Source organism: Dromiciops gliroides, chromosome 2 (assembly GCF_019393635.1).
Source record: "Dromiciops gliroides isolate mDroGli1 chromosome 2, mDroGli1.pri, whole genome shotgun sequence".
NCBI lineage: Eukaryota > Metazoa > Chordata > Mammalia > Microbiotheria > Microbiotheriidae > Dromiciops > Dromiciops gliroides.
The window spans coordinates 676,034,267-676,052,257 of NC_057862.1; the positions used below are offsets into that span (position 1 = coordinate 676,034,267).

Genomic DNA, 17,991 nt, shown 5'->3' on the forward strand with positions numbered 1-17,991 from the left:
CCTCCAAGGTAAATCTTTGCCATAAACTGATGGAAAGACATGAAACAAGGATAGTTAGGGATGAATAGCTTGGATCAAATCATGGAGTGAAATCCAAATTGATGAGATCTAAATCATTTTGAATATTTGAGACAGGATCATGAATTTGTAAATATTCCAAAGCAAGGGAAAGTAACAGAAGGTATTTGGTTTTAATTAGAGGTGCCATTCTGTGGTGACTTGGAGCGAATCTTTTAATATTTCAGTACTCCAGGAACTAACATTATAAGTTTTAGGGGAAAGTGTTGACCAAAATAGAGGGAGTTTCCTAATATCCAAGGACATATGGTAAATGTTTAACAACTACATTTCTAAAGTGAAAAAATGTATGCATTGTATATTCATATAATTTCAGTTGAATCTGCACTATTAACTTTGAAGTTTTCTTAATGGTGGATCATATGGAGAGATTTACACAAAGCAATTGTAAATAGAGGACCTACAGAGTCTCTGAGAAGTTGACTATGTAGAGAAAGACTGCAGAGTTATATGCATGGAGCTCATAACTGAAGACTAGGGATAAATGTAAGATAATGCTTTCCAGAGCCAGTGACACAGGTCCAATGAACTGAGACACAGACCAGGAATGTGCCAGGATGGCATAATATATAGTCACAATGGAAGGAAGCCAAATATGGATGGCAAGCGACAAAACACTGGGACGTGCCATATAAAACTTCAGTGATTAACCTGGAGAACAACCCGACAGTCTGGGGAGAGCTTGAAAGGATATAACAAACTAATAAGCTTTGAATAGCAGTATGGAGTAGTGTCAAAAATGTAAACATTGGGGGCAGCTAGGTGGCGCAGTGGATAAGAGCATGGCCTGGAGTCAGGAGTACCTGAGTTCAAATCCTGCCTCAGACACTTAACACTTACTAGCTTGTGTGACCCTGGGAAAGTCACTTAACCCCAATTGCCCTCACTAAAATAAAACTTAAAAAAAAAATAAAAAAAATGTCAACATTGCCAGGATGACCTCTCTTTCAATTCTTCCTTAGACTTTTTCTGGTGGTATCACCCCTGGGAAAGTCATTTAATCTTTCTCAGTCTCAGTATCCTTATCTGAAAATGAAGATTATAATAGTGTCTACTTCACAACATTGTTGTGAGGATCAAATAGGATAATATATGTGAAGTATTCTGTCAACCTTAAAGGGCAATAATTACTTTAGGAATAAAGGCAGAGTGATGAAAAGAAAATGTAATCACATCCTGTTTCTCCCCCTCCAAATTTAAATCCTCATGGTGTTCCTTTCAGACCTAACAATTTCTAGGTTCCACGAAATTTAAGAATGATGATTAGGTGGTTGGCATTGAACCAGCCCTTGTCCTAGACCTCCCAGACAATACTTGATGATCACTGTGCTCTGAGGTGCCCTGCCTCACCCACAGACTCTGTTTCACTTCTTTCTTATATGTGCTAGGCAGTGAAAGTTTCAACCTCCTAACAGACATTTTAGGTGATGCTGAGAGGAGGGCAGGGCCTCAGCAGAGGCAACCCCAGCCTGGGTGGAGATAGAGGGTAGGGTTCATGACCCTATACAGAGAGACCTCAACTCTCATTTAGATTACTGCTGGGACACCGTATATGGGGCCTAAAGCTCCCCCCCAACTAGACTGTGGTTATCCTGGCACATAACAACCTTCTGAAAGATCATGGAGTGTCAGAGGAGGTGGAGACAGTTCTCTTCAGCCTGGCTTCTCATTTTGGGAGCACTTGCATTGAGAGATACCCAGGCAGGTAAGTTAGGGGGAAAGTAGTCAGGGATAGTAGGGAGAGACCATGGATTTTGGGGTCTGATGAGGAAAACTCAGTTGTTGTTATCAAGAGGCTTCAGGTAAGTAATTTTCATACCCTAGCTAATGTGCTAAATGCTAAGGACATCAAAAAACAAATCAGATAAACCTAGACTCTGCCTCCAGAAATTCACATTTTAATGGGGCAGAGAAATATAAATAAAAAGATTTCTAAAAGATACATACTTACAGAGTAAATGAAGCTAAACTTTGGAGAGAAAAGCTCTGGCAATTGTGGCACAGGAAAGGCTTGCCAAAGATCGCATTTTATCTGAGACTTGAAGGAATCCTGGGAATCCAGGAGGAGAGCTAAGGATGGAGAACATTCAATGCATGGACAAAGTCAGGAAAAAAGGCAGGAGGAAGAGGGAAGTGAAGAATAGCAAGTAAGCTAGTAGTTGAATGCATGGAGGGGAGTTAAGTAATAAAACAACTAGAATGGCTGGAAGTACCCATGCTCTGAAAGGTTTTAAGTGCCCAGCAAAGAACTTTATCCTGGAGGTAAGATAGAGCTATTGGGGTTTACTAAGTAGTAAAAGTGAGATAGTCAGAATTATGGTTTAAAGAAAGCATGAAATTGGGGAGAAGACTTTATAGAAGTTTCTCAGATAAAGGTCTCCTATATCAAATATATAAAGAACTTTGTGAAATGGTATAAAAATAGGAAACATTCCCCAATTGATAAGTGGTTAAAGGATATGAAATAGGCAATTATTAGATAAAGAAAATCAAAATAACTTCACATATAATGCTTTTAAATCATTATTGATTAGAGAAAATGCAAATAAAACACCTATGAGATTGACTAAAATGATTGAAGGGGGAAAGATAAATGTTAGAAAGAATATGGAAATAGGGACACTAATTCATTGTTGGTGGAATTGGAACGATCAATCATTTTGGAGAACAATCTGGAATTATGCCCAAGGAGTTACTTAAGCTATCTATAACCCTCTGACAGCAATACCCCTACGAGATCTATTTCCAAGATGAACAGGGAAAGGAAAAGAACCTCTGCTCTTTGTGATAACAAAGAACTGGAAATTGCAGGGATACTCATCAACTGGGGAAAGGCTGAACAAGCTAAGGTATAAGATTGTGATGGAATACTACTGTGCTATAAGAAATGATGAGCTTGATGATCTTAGAAAAACATGGATAGAATTCCATGAAATAATAAAGAGCAAAATTAGCAGAACCCAAAGAATGTTGTATACAGTAACAGTAATATTGTTTTAAAAAATTACTTTGAGTGAATAAGTCATTTTTCTATTATAATAACCAAAATAATACAAAGAACATATGTAGAAAGATGATATCTGCATCCAGGGAAAGAACTCATAAATAGAAGCACATATAGAATGATTTTACATATGTACGTATTTGTGTCTAGGGTGGGGATGGGGGAAGGGAAGAAAAGGGAAAAATTTACATGATAACTTTATTATACATTTTAAATGGAATAGCAAGTTATAATAATAGAATTTGCTGTTTTGTGTGCAATCACCATTTTTATTATACTATGTTATGGAAAAGCTTGATTTAGTCCATAAATTAAAAATAAAATAGGTTTTCAAATGACATAGAGGGCCACTACAGCTCTTTAGAGAAGGGAAGTGATGAGCTTTAGCAATATGAAAAGGGAAGATTGGGGGGGACTGATTGGAGAAGTGAGAAATCTGAAGAAGGAAAACCAATAGCAGGAAATTGCAAAAGTCCAGAATTAGGCCCTGAATTAGGATGGGCGATGAGTACATAGAGAAGAAAATGGATTTGAAAGAAGTTTGTGGGGGTGGAATCAGTAGAACTTGGCTATTGGTCAGATATGGGAGAAGAGGGAAGAGGGAAGATCGGAGGATGCATCTGAGATTGCAAATCTGAATCATTGGAACAATAGTTGTGTTCTTGATATGAACAGAAAGTTAAGAAGAGGAGTGGGTTTAGGGGGTAAAGTAATGAGTTTCAGATACCTATAGCCAATATAATTGGAAATATCTAGAAGGAAGGGTTTGTTTTTTTAATTTTATTTTTATTTGTGATATATAATTATATTTTATACATATATCAAACATAGATATAATATACACATACACACATATGACATATGTAATGTAAACTTTCTACATTATTGCATTTAGATATACCTAGATAGATTCTAATACATATAACTTAGTATTTTAAATATTTAAATAGTTGTTTTATAAATATCATATACATATCAATTTATATAAATAATATATATGACAAATTTGTTTAAATATAATTATTATATAAACAAGACCTAAATAACTCATATAGGCAGAAGTTTTTAGTAGCATTTATTAGGCCCCTACAATGTGCCAGGCACTGTTAGGTGCTTTACAAATGTCTCATTTGATCATCACAAGAACCCTGAGAGGTAGGGGTCATTATAATCCTCATTTTATGGATAAGGAAACTCGGGCTTAAAGAGCTCAACGTTCCAGGTCACACAGCCTAAGTGTCTAAGGCTAAATTAGAACTCAGGTCTTGCTGACCACAAGCCCAACACTCTGTCCACTGCACCACCTACCTAGTGATGCTTAAATTCAAGAGAGACTAAGAGTTGGACGTTTCGATTTTGGAGTCATCTGTATAGTTATCTTTACTGATGGTAAGGGAAAGGGGAAGGGCAAATGAATGGATGATCCTCTGAGTACACCCCCACCCTGAACCTGAAACAGCATGTTCTCTTCTTTCTTATAATTTAGTCCACCACAGGCATGTGGTTCAGTTTACTGCAGTGGGCACAATCCAGTCTCTTTTGGAACTAAATGCAATTAGCTTCTTGGATGATGTTGAAACAGTATCCTACAATAAAGTACAACAGGAACTTATCTTCAAGATACCCTGGATCTCCAAGGTATTGGAAGTTGATTCCATTACCCAGATGCGTCGTTTATTGGTGGACCATGAGAAAGATTTCCACTGGAAAATCCAACACTTAGCACAGAATGACACTAACTCTAACAGTAAGTCAAATCCATTCATCTCCCAAAACCTCTTTCCATCACACCTTGTCAATTTGTCTTTAAAGGCAATAGCTCTATCTCTAGTAGATCATACCACTGAGATAGATGTTCTTGGTCCCAATCCACTCTTATTTATTTCCATGGAGACAGATGTAAAAGATCCAACCATAAGCCTTAGGCTTCACCCATTTGGTGTCACCCATCTGGGTCACCATCCCCTTCTACAATATTTCTAAGACACCTCTGCCTTCAGCCCAATGACTTTAACTACTTCCCAAACTTTCTTAATCAATAAACCTGAACTCAGAGGATGATGCTATATGCACTTTTTTAGCCCCTGAGTTTAAGAATGGCGGAAGTCCATCCTGTTTACTTATCTCCACTCTATTCACCTGGATTTTAGAGCCTATTACAAGGTCCAACACCCTTCATTCTCTTTTACCCTGCAATTACACACAACAGTGGTATTACAATCCAAAAGTGGTATTTTCTAGTCTTTGTTTTAAAAAGAAGAGAATACTCAAATTCAGATACAAAGGTCCCTAAAGCATTAAGAGCTTAAAGCTACACTAAGACTTTGGGAAACACACTGTATAACATACCAATTCAAATTTCATGTTGTAGAAAATATGTGGTCCCAGAATGAAGAGAACCCAACTCCTAAGTCAGTTCTATCTTTGTACAATTCCCTATCTGAATTTTGCTGGTATTCTCCAGAGACAGGGAGTCTTACTTGATTGTTGTCACAAGAAAATTTAACCCAAAACATAAGGTTAAATATGTGTGTATGTATGTATGTATGTATGTATGTATGTACATATATATATCACCTTTCCTAGAGGTCCCCCAAAGATGGGTCTCTCTTTCAGGTTCCCTGCCCCTGTCTCCTTCCCTCCCAGAGGAAAAACACCCCAATGTCCCTCCACAGGAAACCACACATGGCAGGTCCTTGCAGATTGTGAAATAAACAATGACATCAAGTTAAAGAGCCATGTCCATTTAATTTGGGATGGAGAGGAATATTACAGGATTGATGAAGAGGTTGGGCACTGGGAGACCTTAAAGCCTGAAGTCAAGAAATACCAGTACTTTCTAGAGACTCGCTTCTGGACCTACATAATGAAACACTACATGAAACGATATTGTGTTGACATGATGAGGAAAGTCGTTGGGTACTCAAACTTAAGAGATAATGGTGAGTGTTTACTTCTTCCCATCTCCTTCCAGGAGGTCCAGGTTCACCTTCATCATCCTGCACAGTAACTGTAGCCCTAGAGAGACAGGCAGAATCCCTAACTTCTGACCATAGCTCCAACTCACGATGGGAAAATCAGAGAAAAGTGAGAAAAGGTTGAGGATCTTTCTTTTTTCCTCCTTTCTTTTTTCTTACTTTCTTTTCTCATTTCCTTCTTTCTTTCTGACTCTCCTTTTTCTTTTCTTTCCTTTTTTCTGTCTTTCTCTCTGTCCTTTTTCTTCCCTCCCTCCTTCATTCCTTCCTTTTTTCCTCTTTCCTTCCTCCCTTCTATCTCCTGTGCTTGTTTTCTTTGTTTTTTTTCCTTCCATTCTTTTGCTCATGTTAAAGTCTTCCTCAGCTTACCTCATCAAGGCATGGAGATAACTTTGGGAAATCAAAGGCTATAGTAGCTGAATGAAAACATACTCTGACATCCTACAAAGTTGGGAAAACTTTGGCAAAGGCCAGGCATTATGGACTATGTGTCTGCAGTCTAATGAGCAGTCTAACAAAATTGATAACACCACCAACAAGGAGGTAGGTAACCAGGTAATGTTTTCTTTTTATTTTGTTGGGCTTTGGGTGGGAAGTGACAGAAACACATGAAGGATAGCTTAGTAGCATGGTGGGGTCTGCAATCTACATCATTAGAAGTCATCCCACTGAGGAAATCATTGATCATATGGAATATTGACCTATTGAAGAAGATTCTGTTCTTAATCCATCATAGCAGACCAAACTACTTGAAGGTGGTTTAGAAACCTGCTGGTGATGTAATCATTGACACCAATAGATGTTGACTCTGTAACTAGTGTTTACCTATGTAATGATTGGAATGACGCCACCTACTGGGAGACTTGCTGTGGAAAGCTCCACCATGAGGAAAATGCCTCAGAGGCATTGTGGCTTTTCCTTGGCGTCAGGAAATGATGTTTGCTCATGGGTGCTGTCTATCAAGGCTACCAGCCAATCAACTTGAGGAGCCTCCTATGGTCTGGGAGGAGACAGGAAGGAGGAAAGGGAGCCTGCGCAGAGAGCGCTGGCCTTTTTGGTTTCCTGACTTGATGGTGGTGGCGGCAGAGGACTTCACAGGAAATTGAGGAAAGATAGGAATACCAGGCTGTAGAATTCTGTTCTCAATCTTTTTCTTTCTATTTTCCAATAAACCCTTAAAAACCTAAACTCGTTTTATCAGTGATTTTTAGTCAGTTTCCCCCAAACTGGGGGAACAGATTAGAATCCACATTAGAATCTTAAATTACACACCTACCACTCTTCTAGGTGTCCAGGGAGATACAAAGAGTTATAGGCTATCATGATACTCTCAAAAACCTGATGGGTTCATTGGGTCCAATAGGATAGAGGATGCTGCATCAAGGAGACTGGGGACATCAGTGAAGGTAGATTATGACATGAGGCCTTCTTTCTTGATCTCTGCTCCAGTGCCCCCTGAAGTGACTGTATCCCACCATGTCAGCCCAGAAGGCAGCAGCATTCTCTCCTGCACAGCCAGAGGCTTCTACCCTCACTCTATCCTGCTGCACTGGAGAAGAATGGGAAGCTCGGTGTATGGGGAAAGGAGAACTTCCAGTGGCACCCTGCCCAATATGGATTCTACCTTCTACCTTCAAGTTACCTTAAAGCTCCCACCAGAGGACTCAGAGAAAGATTATACTTGTGTGGTAGAACACAGTGAGCTGAAGAGCCCTGCTGTGTATCCAGGTTAGTGTTTTCAGCCAAGCAATCTATGATTCAATCACATTCTCAGAAGACCAGGTCCCAGAATGTAGTCCATTCTCCTCCTCCTCCTTTCATTGAATCTACAACCACTTACATTGTACCCTTTCTCCCTATAGTACCTGAAAAGCCCAAAATGGGGAAGCCTTGGGTCCTGGCACTGGGTATTGTGTTAGCTGTCATTCTACTGTTCTGCTGTGCTGGGACCTTCATTGCTTGGAAGAAAAGGAAGTCAGGTATGCATGTAATGAGAGAGAAGTGACAGAAAGGTACTAGATGGGGAGCTCCCAAGGATACAGGAGATAGTGCTATTATAGCAACTTCAATAACTACTTGTAGAAATGTTTGAGAAGAGAATTCCAGAATCTCAGGCACAAAGTAGGACACAAAACCTATATAGTCTAAATAATACCTGGTCAAAAAAACTCTTCAATAAGATCCTGGGCAAATCAACCTCTCCAAGTTTCAAGTTGCTCATCATTGAAAGGTGAATAATAATAGCACTTAACTAATATGACACATATAAAGCACAAGTCAAACCTTGAAGTCCTATATAAGTGTCAGCAAGCAATGCTTATATTATTATTATTATTATTATTATTATTATTATTATTATTATTATTATTATATGATGATGATGACTAACATTTTTGCAGGGCAGTGAGGGTTAAGTGACTTGCCCAGGGTCACACAGCTAGTAAATGTCAAGTGTCTGAGGCCAGATTTGAACTTTTGAACTCAGGTCCTCCTTAATCCAGGAATGGTGCTTTATCTACTGCAACACCTAGCTTCCTCTAATTAATTAATTTTAATACAGTTGGAGACTACTTTGGCCTTTTTTCCCTGTCACACAAAGGTGAAGTCACTTTTCTTTATAGAAAACTTTGTTTTTGTACGTATGTATACTTTTCATCTTATACTTACTATTATTTTTAACTCAACTATGGGACTTAACATTTATTTATATTCAATCTGATCAATCAATCTAATAAACAGTTATCAATGGCAGATTAGTGTATTGCTGGACTCTTGTAACACAGAGACAAAAGAAATTAGTCCTTGGTCTCATGGAGCTTTCATTGTATTGGAGTGACACAAGACGTAAACACCTATTAAGTTTGATGTTACTATATTCTTCCCCTTGTTCTATACTTTAAAGATTTTGTTGGGTCCCAATTTGACCATTGATTTTACCTATAGTCATTCAGTGGTGTTAGCTATCCCTTGTGGCTTTTAATCATGTCCAAATGAGATGAACATACCATTTATGGCTTCATCCAAGTCATCACAAACCATGGTGGCTCTTAGTGATCAAACTGCCCTTGCTATATGCTCACAAATCAGTCACTCATTCTTTTCAACTCATTACAACAAATAGTTATTAAGTACTTATTATCATAAAAGAGGTAGCATAGTATAGTGAATACAGACCCTAAATTCAACTCTCTTCTGTGACCCTGAAAAAGTCATTTTCAGAGCCCCAGGCAACTCTCAATTATAAAGGGTTCAAATTTTCACTGGCAGAGGGAGTTCCTCGCTGGGATTTTCCTACACCCAAGACAGCATGAGTTTGGGCCTCAAAAAAAGCAGAAGGGAAGGGACTATATACCTTAGTAAAGTTTAATAGACTTGTGTTGATAATTGAAAGTCCAGTTCACAGGCTTATAGTATGAGAAATCTATTGCCTTCCTTTAAAAATGCATTGGTGAGGGACAGCTAGGTGGCGCAGTGGATAAGCACCAGCCCTAGATTCAGGAGGACCTGAGTTCAAATTTGGCCTCAGACACTTAACACTTACTGCTGTGTGACCCTAGGCAAGTCACTTAACCCCAAAAGCCTCACAATGAAAGAATGAATGAATGAATAAATTTTTAAAAAATAAAACGCATTTGGTCATTTGTCCATTTTCTAGACCTGCAGAACCTTCCTACTCACCACCATTTTTCAGAGATCACTGCTAGTGACTTGACAATAAATTATCAAGATCTTCATTTATAGTACTCTGAGATGTTCTTAATACATGACTAGTGTTTAAGTTTGTTAAGGATACGTCAGAAGCTCTCTAATCAACTTCCTTACCTGGCTTCAACTCTTTGTTAACCATTTCTGTACGCTATGTTCTAACACCACTTTTCTTGGTAGACACAACAGAAGCATTTTCATATCATTAAAAGTTATAATTATTTTTAATGTGGTCATTTGTTCCAGTCTAATAGAAAATATATGGTGCAAATTTTAATAATGTGACCACTTCGCTGGATTCCTATCACAACTGATTGGTACATATCTGTACATCTTTCTTCTCTTACCATCATTCCATTCACTCTGAGTAGTGGTCTTCTTTCTTCTTTGAGCTTTTTCTTATGTCAAGGGCAACTTTTAAAATACAAAGTTCTTTACCACCATTCTAAGCATTCATTGTCAGTTTCAGCTCAGTGAGTCTAAAATCATTCTTATTTGATATCGGCCTTCTTTTTATATTCATTCATAGTTATCAGATTCTTCCTTTTTTATAATGCCTTTGGAAAAGCTTATGGAGAGGTGAGTACCTGTGAAACCACATGTTTCTTTTAAATGACTTCTTTCCTTTTATTATTCATCACAATTATTTGTGTTGTTTTAGAGTGCATTTCATGTCTTGATAGAATTTCCCTAGTAGAATTGTACACCATGGGATGGATGCTAGCTATTGTTTCTCTGAAATCTTTGAAATTCCACTCTCAGAATCCATCATTGAATTAGACATGGTCTCACTTTCATTTCTTTGTCAATCATGAATGCTTAGGAAGGTGTTGCACTACCTTCCAAGATCATCATCAATTCTACTTCAACAATCAGTTTCTCCTTATTTACTTGGTCAGAATCAAAGATGTAGAAGTGGTTCCCTTGAACTCTGAAGAATTATCCTTGGAGGAGGGGCAAGAGGTATCAGTGGAGGAATAATTGACAACAAAGAAATCACAGCTTCTTCAAAGAATTGAAGTATATCATTAATATTCCAAATATGGTGCAGCTTTTATTAAATGCCAGAATCATTCTTTTTTTTTAGTGAGGCAATTGGGTTAAGTGACTTGCCCAGGGTCCTCCTGAATCCAGGGCTGGTGCTTATCCACTGCTCCACCTAGCTACCCCCAGAATCGTTCTTGCTTAGAGAGTATCTCCAATCTTATGGCATTCAACTCTTCAGTTATAATAATGACAATTGAACAAAGGTGACAAGAACATTGATGATGAATTTTCTTTCAATAAGTATGTCAGTACTTTTTCTTAAAGTTTTATTAACATCATTTCTTTTTTCTGTACAAGAAAAACTTTAATAAAAGAAAAAAATGAAAGTGACAAATAGCAAGATTTAGTTTGTGTTTCATCAACATCAGTTCTTTTCTTGGAAGTGGAAAGCATGCTTCATCAACAATCCTTTGGGATTGTGCTGGACCATTGCATTGCTGAGAATAGTAAGTCATTCACAGTTCTTCATCAAACATTGTTGTCTCTGTGCACAATGTTGCCTTGGTTCTGCTCACCTTCACTATACATCAGCTCATACAAGTCTTTCCAGTCCTTTCTGAAATCATCCTGCTTGTCATTTCTTATAGCACACATAATATTCCATCACCATCATATACCATAGCTTGTTAGCCATCCCCCAATTCGAACTTTTTTAAGAAGATGAATTATATATTAAACTGAAAATATGACCAATCATCCCCAGGTAACATATAATTAAAACTATTTCCCCCATTTACATAGCAATTTGGGGGACTATGGATACACTGAATATAAAATGCATTGACACATCAAAAAAGAAAGAAAAAAGTTATTTATTAAGCAAGAATTTTCATCTGCTATGACATTATAAGAAAGATCTCCAATATTTATCCTGATAAAGTCCCCCAGCAATAGAATGACAGTGTGCCATGTTTATAATTTATTTCTCCATTATCTATTTCCTGTTTCTGGTTTGCCGGTCCCACCATAAAAACTCCTTGTGCTTCTCCTTCCATTGATCATCACCCAGATGCTCCTAAGCTTGCTCCAAATTATGAATTTCATCAAAAGACTGCATCTTCTAGGTTTATAATGCTATACTATCTTCTATTTTATCTTTTTTCTTTTTAATTGGATTTTTATTTTATTGCAGATATGACCACATCCCTCCAAGTCTCAGTGATATCATGATTTTATAAGATATAGAATTCAAAGAGATTTTAGAAATAATTTCAAAATATCCTCATCATGTTAAATATTGAGTAAAGTGATACTTGGAATGAGTAAGTGACTTGCTATGGGTAGAAAATAAGTAATAAATAACAAGCCCTAGCATTAGAACAATTTTTTCACATCAAAATCCAAAGTTTTTTACACTAAAGTGTCTATTTTGCCTCCTTGTAAATGTATGGTTTTTCTTGAAATGAGAATTCCAGAACTCATATCTCCTGTGTCTCTACTTTTCCTATGAGCAGGTAGATAACTAGGGTAGGCATAGAGATATTTAAAAAAAGATTCATTTAGAGACCTTTGCCACAGGTTTAACAGGTCAGATAGAAGTGTCTTCTTATTATTATTCTCCTTTGACTCCTCCACAATAGAAGCATTACATTTACCAATTTACATCTCTAATTTTTTATGACTCATATTTAGCACACTTGAATACAGTTCTATGAGACCACTGCTTTGTTGTTTCTTCTCCTTAGGTATTGCCTCCCATAAAACACTGGATATTCTTTTTTTAATTTTATTTATTTTGTTTTAATTTTATGGCATAAAACAAACATTTCTATAATAGTGTAATTTTTAAAAGATTTGCACATGAAACTATAAATCTATTATGTACACTTTTATCCCTTCTAAATATATAATAAATTTATCATATAAATTTCTTTTTTTCTTCCTCGACCCTCCCTGCCCAAGAGATGGCTGCCTTTAGATACAAATATGGATGTGTATGTATATATATATATATACATACACACATACATATATATATAAATATATGTAAAATCATTCTATACATACTTTCCATTTATCACTTCTTTCTCTGGATGCAGATAGTGTCTTCCTTCATATGTCCTTTGTAATTAATTTGGTTTATTTATAATAGCCAAAATGACATTCACTCAAAGTTGTTTTTACAATCATATTGCTGTTATTATTTACTATGTTCTCTTGGTTCTGTTCATTTTGCTCTTCATTATTTCATACAAGTCTTTTCATGATTTTCTAAGATCTTTGAACTCATTATTTCTTATAGCACAGTAGTATTCCATCACAATCATATAACACAATTTGTTCAGTCATTCCCCCAACTGATGGGCCTCCATGCAATTTCCAACTCTTTGCCAGCACAAAAAGAGCTGCTACAAATATCTTAGAACATATATGTGCTTTTTCCTTTTTTCCCTAATCATCTTTGGAACTAGACCGAGTAGTGGTATTGCCGGGTCAAAGGGTATAGGTAGTTTAATAACTCTTTGGGACATAATTCCAGATGGCTCTACAAAATGGTCGAATCAGTTCACAATTCCACCAAAAATGAATTAGTTTCTCCATTTTTCCACATCCCTGCCAACATTTCTTGCTTCCTCTTCAATTGTTTTAGCCAATCTGATAGGTGTAAAATAATACCTCGAGGTTGTTTTAATTTGCATTTCTCTAATCAATAATGGATTTAGAGAATGTTTTCATATGACTATGTGTTTTGATTTCTTCACTGAAAAACTGTTTTAATCATATCCTTGGACCATTTATCTATAGGGATGGATGTGTATTCTCATAGATTTCACAAAGTTCTTTATATATTTGAGATAGGAGACCTTAATCTGATAAACTTTCTATAAAATTTTTTCACAATTTTGTGCTTTCTTTATGATCTTGGCTACATTTGGTTTTTTTGTACAAAAAAATGAAAACTATGCTCTCTTCTTTCACTTCTCCCATTAGCATGTTGGATGGGCTAGGTTGGCATGGAGCTATGAGGAAATACTAACCTAGAGACCTCTATTCACAGGTTCAACAAGTCAGCTGGAAGGAGCTTTTCCTTCTCCTGCTTCTCCTACTCCTCCACCACAATAGAGGAATGTAATATTACCAAGGACAATACTCAGGCAAGTCAATCACTGTGCCTTTTGAGGTTCCCTGAATATTAGGCTTAATGCTGTCCCTGGCTTGATCTCTCTCCACCAAGGAAATTTTTATCCTTTCACAAGTAGCCAAGGCAGAATTCCTTGGAAATAGGTCACAAATATCTTTTTTTTTTTCAGTTTCCCAGTTTTATTGCAATACTGTGGGTGACCCCAGGGAAAGAATCAGAATATTGGAAAGGTATCTCTCATATCTATTTTCTATTTAATTATTATGCATTTCATTTTAAAATCGTAAACCCAAACAAACATAGATTTATAACCATTATACTTATTTACAAATTCATGTTATAATGTGGCCCATAAAACAGTATATTAGTTTACTTCTCTATTCATTTCAATTTTAACATGCATTTTAAAATCCCCTGTGTAACACAATTTACAGAGCATTAGACCTGGAGTCAAGAACAACTGAGTTCAAAAGCAGCCTTTGACACTTTTTGCCTCATTTATTTCACTATAAAATGGACACTAATAATGACACCTACCTCCCAGGTTATTGTGAAGACCAAATGAGATCAGATTTGTAAAGTGCTTTGCAAACTTGAAAGCACTGTGTAAGTGCTAGCTATTGTTATCATTATTGTATTTATTATGTGGGCTATTATGTACTAAGTATCTCAGAAATAAATACAAAATAGGAAAGTCCCTGCCCTCAAGAATCTTAATCTCCATTGAGAGGAGGGGAACAAAAATATACGTGGCAAGATTAAATGAAAAACCCAGATAAAGTCTTTTTATCTTTTTTATATAGGTTCGCATTTTTTTCCTTTTGTGTTGTTGTCCTTCACTAATGTTCTCTACTGATGCCTCATCTTACCACTGGTGATCTAGGCTTCTCCAAGCTCTGTCAGTGAAGCATAAGCCTAGCAACTCCTACCAAGCCCAAGAAGCTTCCTTTGTGGGATGAGATGGCTGTTGTCCAACATCAGCTCCCTGGATTCATAAAGATTCAGGACCAAGTGTCCACTAACACAAGCAAATTTTTACCCATAGCAATGGTGAAGATTACCTATTCATTCACAGAAAAATGTGCTTTGTGTCAGTGTAATAAATACAAGCAAATCACAAACCCTTGATTGATTGAAGAGAATTTATAATCAATGCCCTCTGCTGTGCTTTCTTTGGGTCCTTGTTTCCAAACTGTTCAGGCATTCTAGAGTTTTTCATTGGAGATTAGGCATTGCACTCAAATATTCATACATGTTCCTTATAAATTTTATATATCATTTTTATCTTTTATATTTAATGCACATTTTTCAAATCTGACTTTGATAATTATATGTTGCTAGAAGAAATTTGTAATTTTATGCAATAAACTCATCAACCTTCATCTGCTCTAACATGTTCTTTTTGACTAATAATTATAAATGAATTGGTTTGGGGGGTGGAGCCAAGATGGCAGAGGAGAAGCTGTGACTTCCACAAGCTCCAGATAAACCCATTCACTTACTCCCAAATAATGCCATAAAAAAAAAAAAACACAAAGAAGCCTAATGCACACAAGAACAAAGCGAGACTATTTTTCAGCCAAAGACGGCAATTGGATCACCTGCTGATTGGGCTGAAAAAGGAGCTCAGCACACCATCTGGACCCAGCCAGGAACAGCCAGTGCTTCCGATGGCTCAGAGTCTTCAGCTCCAGTGCCTTCTTCCGAGACTCAGCTCACAGACCAGTGAGGGGGTTCAGCGGTTGGCCAGGGTGAAGTGGCTGCAGTCTTTGCTGAAGTTGGGGCAAAGTGCCCTGGTGCCAAATGGAGTGGTGGCAGCCACAATGCGGGAGGGCCACAGGCTCACCAGAGTGAAACAGATTTTTTGTTTTTAGGTTAAAGAGCAAGTAGGCCTGGGGCTATTATAGACCAGAGCATAGGCTAGGTGAGTGAAGAACCTTCCTCTCCTTAAATACAACCACCGGGACCCCTGAAGCTTGAGAAAGTATGTCCTGGAAGCAGTGCCCCACTTTAAGAAGGACTTAAAAGTCAAGAAATAGGGAGGAACATGAACAAACAGAAGAAGTTGTGCACCATAGAAAGTTTCCTTGGTGACAACGAAGATCAAAAAACACCTTCAGAAGTAGATAACAATTTCAAAGCTCCTACATCCAAAGCTTCCAAGAAAAATATGAATTGGTCTCAGGCAATGGAAACACTCAAAAAGGACTTTGAAGATAAAGTAAGAGAGGTAGAGGGAAAAGTAAGAGAGAAGAAAAAAATTGAAAGAGAAATGAAAGTGATGCAGGAATGTCATTTAAAAAAAAGTCAAAAGCTTGAAAAGCCAAATGGAAAGGCTGTCTGAATAAAATTATTGCTTAAGAATTAGGATTGAGAGGGGTGGAGCCAAGATGGCGGAAGAAAGGCTGTGACTCCCCCAGCTCTGGAAAACCTGTCCAAATACCTCCAAAAATAATGTGATAAGACAACACTTGGAGCAGCATAACCCACATAAGAACAGAGTGAGCCTCTTTTCCAGCCAAATACTGCTTAATTAGGTGACTGGGATCACCTGCTATTCAGGCTGAGAGAGGAGCACAGCATGGGGAGCAGGACCAGTCTCTAGCAAGCAACACCTCCACCCAAAGCCTTGGAAACTTCAGCTGCTTCTTCTGAAGCTCAGCTCATGGACTGTTGAGGGGGTCCAGTGGTTGGGGGGAATAGCTGTCGTCTCTGCTGGAACTAGGGTGGGGCACCCACATTCTAAACCAGTAAGCAAAGTTGAAGGACAGCCACCCAATGGGGGAGGGGCACAGGCACACCAAGCTTCTGACCATAGAGAATCAAATTTCAATCAGACTTCTGTTTCTGGGTAGAAGAGAAAGCAGGCTGTGGTTACTCACAGTCCAGGCAGGCTGAGAACAAGCCCAGTAAACCCCTGAGTCAAGCTATAGCTCAGAATAGTGTTTCCTGGAAGCAGCACTACACTTTAAGAAGGAGTTAAAAGCCAAGAAATAGTGGATCAAGATTAGTAAGCAGGAAAAAGAGCAGACCATCAAAAGCTGTTTTGGAGGCAAGCTAGGACAGAATACACTGTCAAAAGAAGATAATAACAAAGTTAAAGTTCCTACATCCAAAGCTTCCCAAAAAATATATAAATTGGTCTCAGGCCTTGGAAGCACTCAAGAGAAAGTAGGAGAGATAGAAGAAAGATTTAGAGAGGTGGAGGAAAGAATAGAAAGAGAAATGAGAGTGATGCAGGAAAGTCATGAGAAAAAAGTCAACAGCTTGAAAAACTAAATGGAAAAGGAGATACAAAAGTTCTATGAAGAAAATAATTGCCTAAGAATTAGGATTGAACAAATGGAAGTTAGTGACTTTATGAGAAACCAAGACACAGTAAAGCAAATCCAATTGAATAAAAAAATAGAGGGCAATATGAAATATTTCCTTGGAAAAACAGCTGACCTGAAAAATAGATCCAGAAAAGATAATTTGAAAATCACTGGACTACCTGAAAACCATGACTAAAATAAGAGCTTAGACACCATCTTCCAAGAGATTGTCAGGGGAAATTGCCCTGATATTCTAGAAGAAGAAGGTAAAATAGAATTTGAAAGAATCCACTGATCACCTCCTGAAAGAGATCCCAAAATGAAAACTTCCAGGAATATTATAGGCAAATTCCAGAGCTCCTGGGTCAAGGAGAAAATATTGCAAGCAGCCAGAAAGAAAAAATTCAAGTACTGTGGAGCCACAGTAAGTATATCATAAGATCTGGCAGCTTCTACATTGAAGGATTGAAGGGCATGGAATATGATATTCCAGGGGGCAAAGGAATTGGGACTACAACCAAAAAAATCACCTACCCAGCAAAACTTTGTATAATATTTCAGGGGGGAAATGGTACTTTAATGAAAAAGAGGACTTTCAAGCATTTGTAAAGAAAATACCTGAACTGAATAGAAAATTTTACTTTCAAATACAAAACCCTAAAGAAGCATAAAAAGGTATACAAGAAAAAGAAACCATGAGGAAGCTTAAGAGGTTAAACTGTTTACATTCCTACATGGGAAGATGATACTTCTAACACATAAGAACTTTCTCAGTATTAGGGCAGC

General features: G+C 37.5%; 1 protein-coding gene across 1 annotated transcript; it reads left to right on the forward strand.

Moving 5' to 3' along the window:
- The first annotated feature begins 1,698 nt into the window (after positions 1-1,698).
- Positions 1,699-8,062, forward strand: LOC122744311 (zinc-alpha-2-glycoprotein-like). The gene is given in 7 exon segments (XM_043989763.1): positions 1,699-1,783; positions 4,569-4,829; positions 5,758-6,024; positions 7,507-7,608; positions 7,611-7,645; positions 7,647-7,785; positions 7,920-8,062. Coding segments are annotated over 7 exon segments (1,032 nt in total).
- Positions 8,063-17,991: the final 9,929 nt, after the last annotated feature.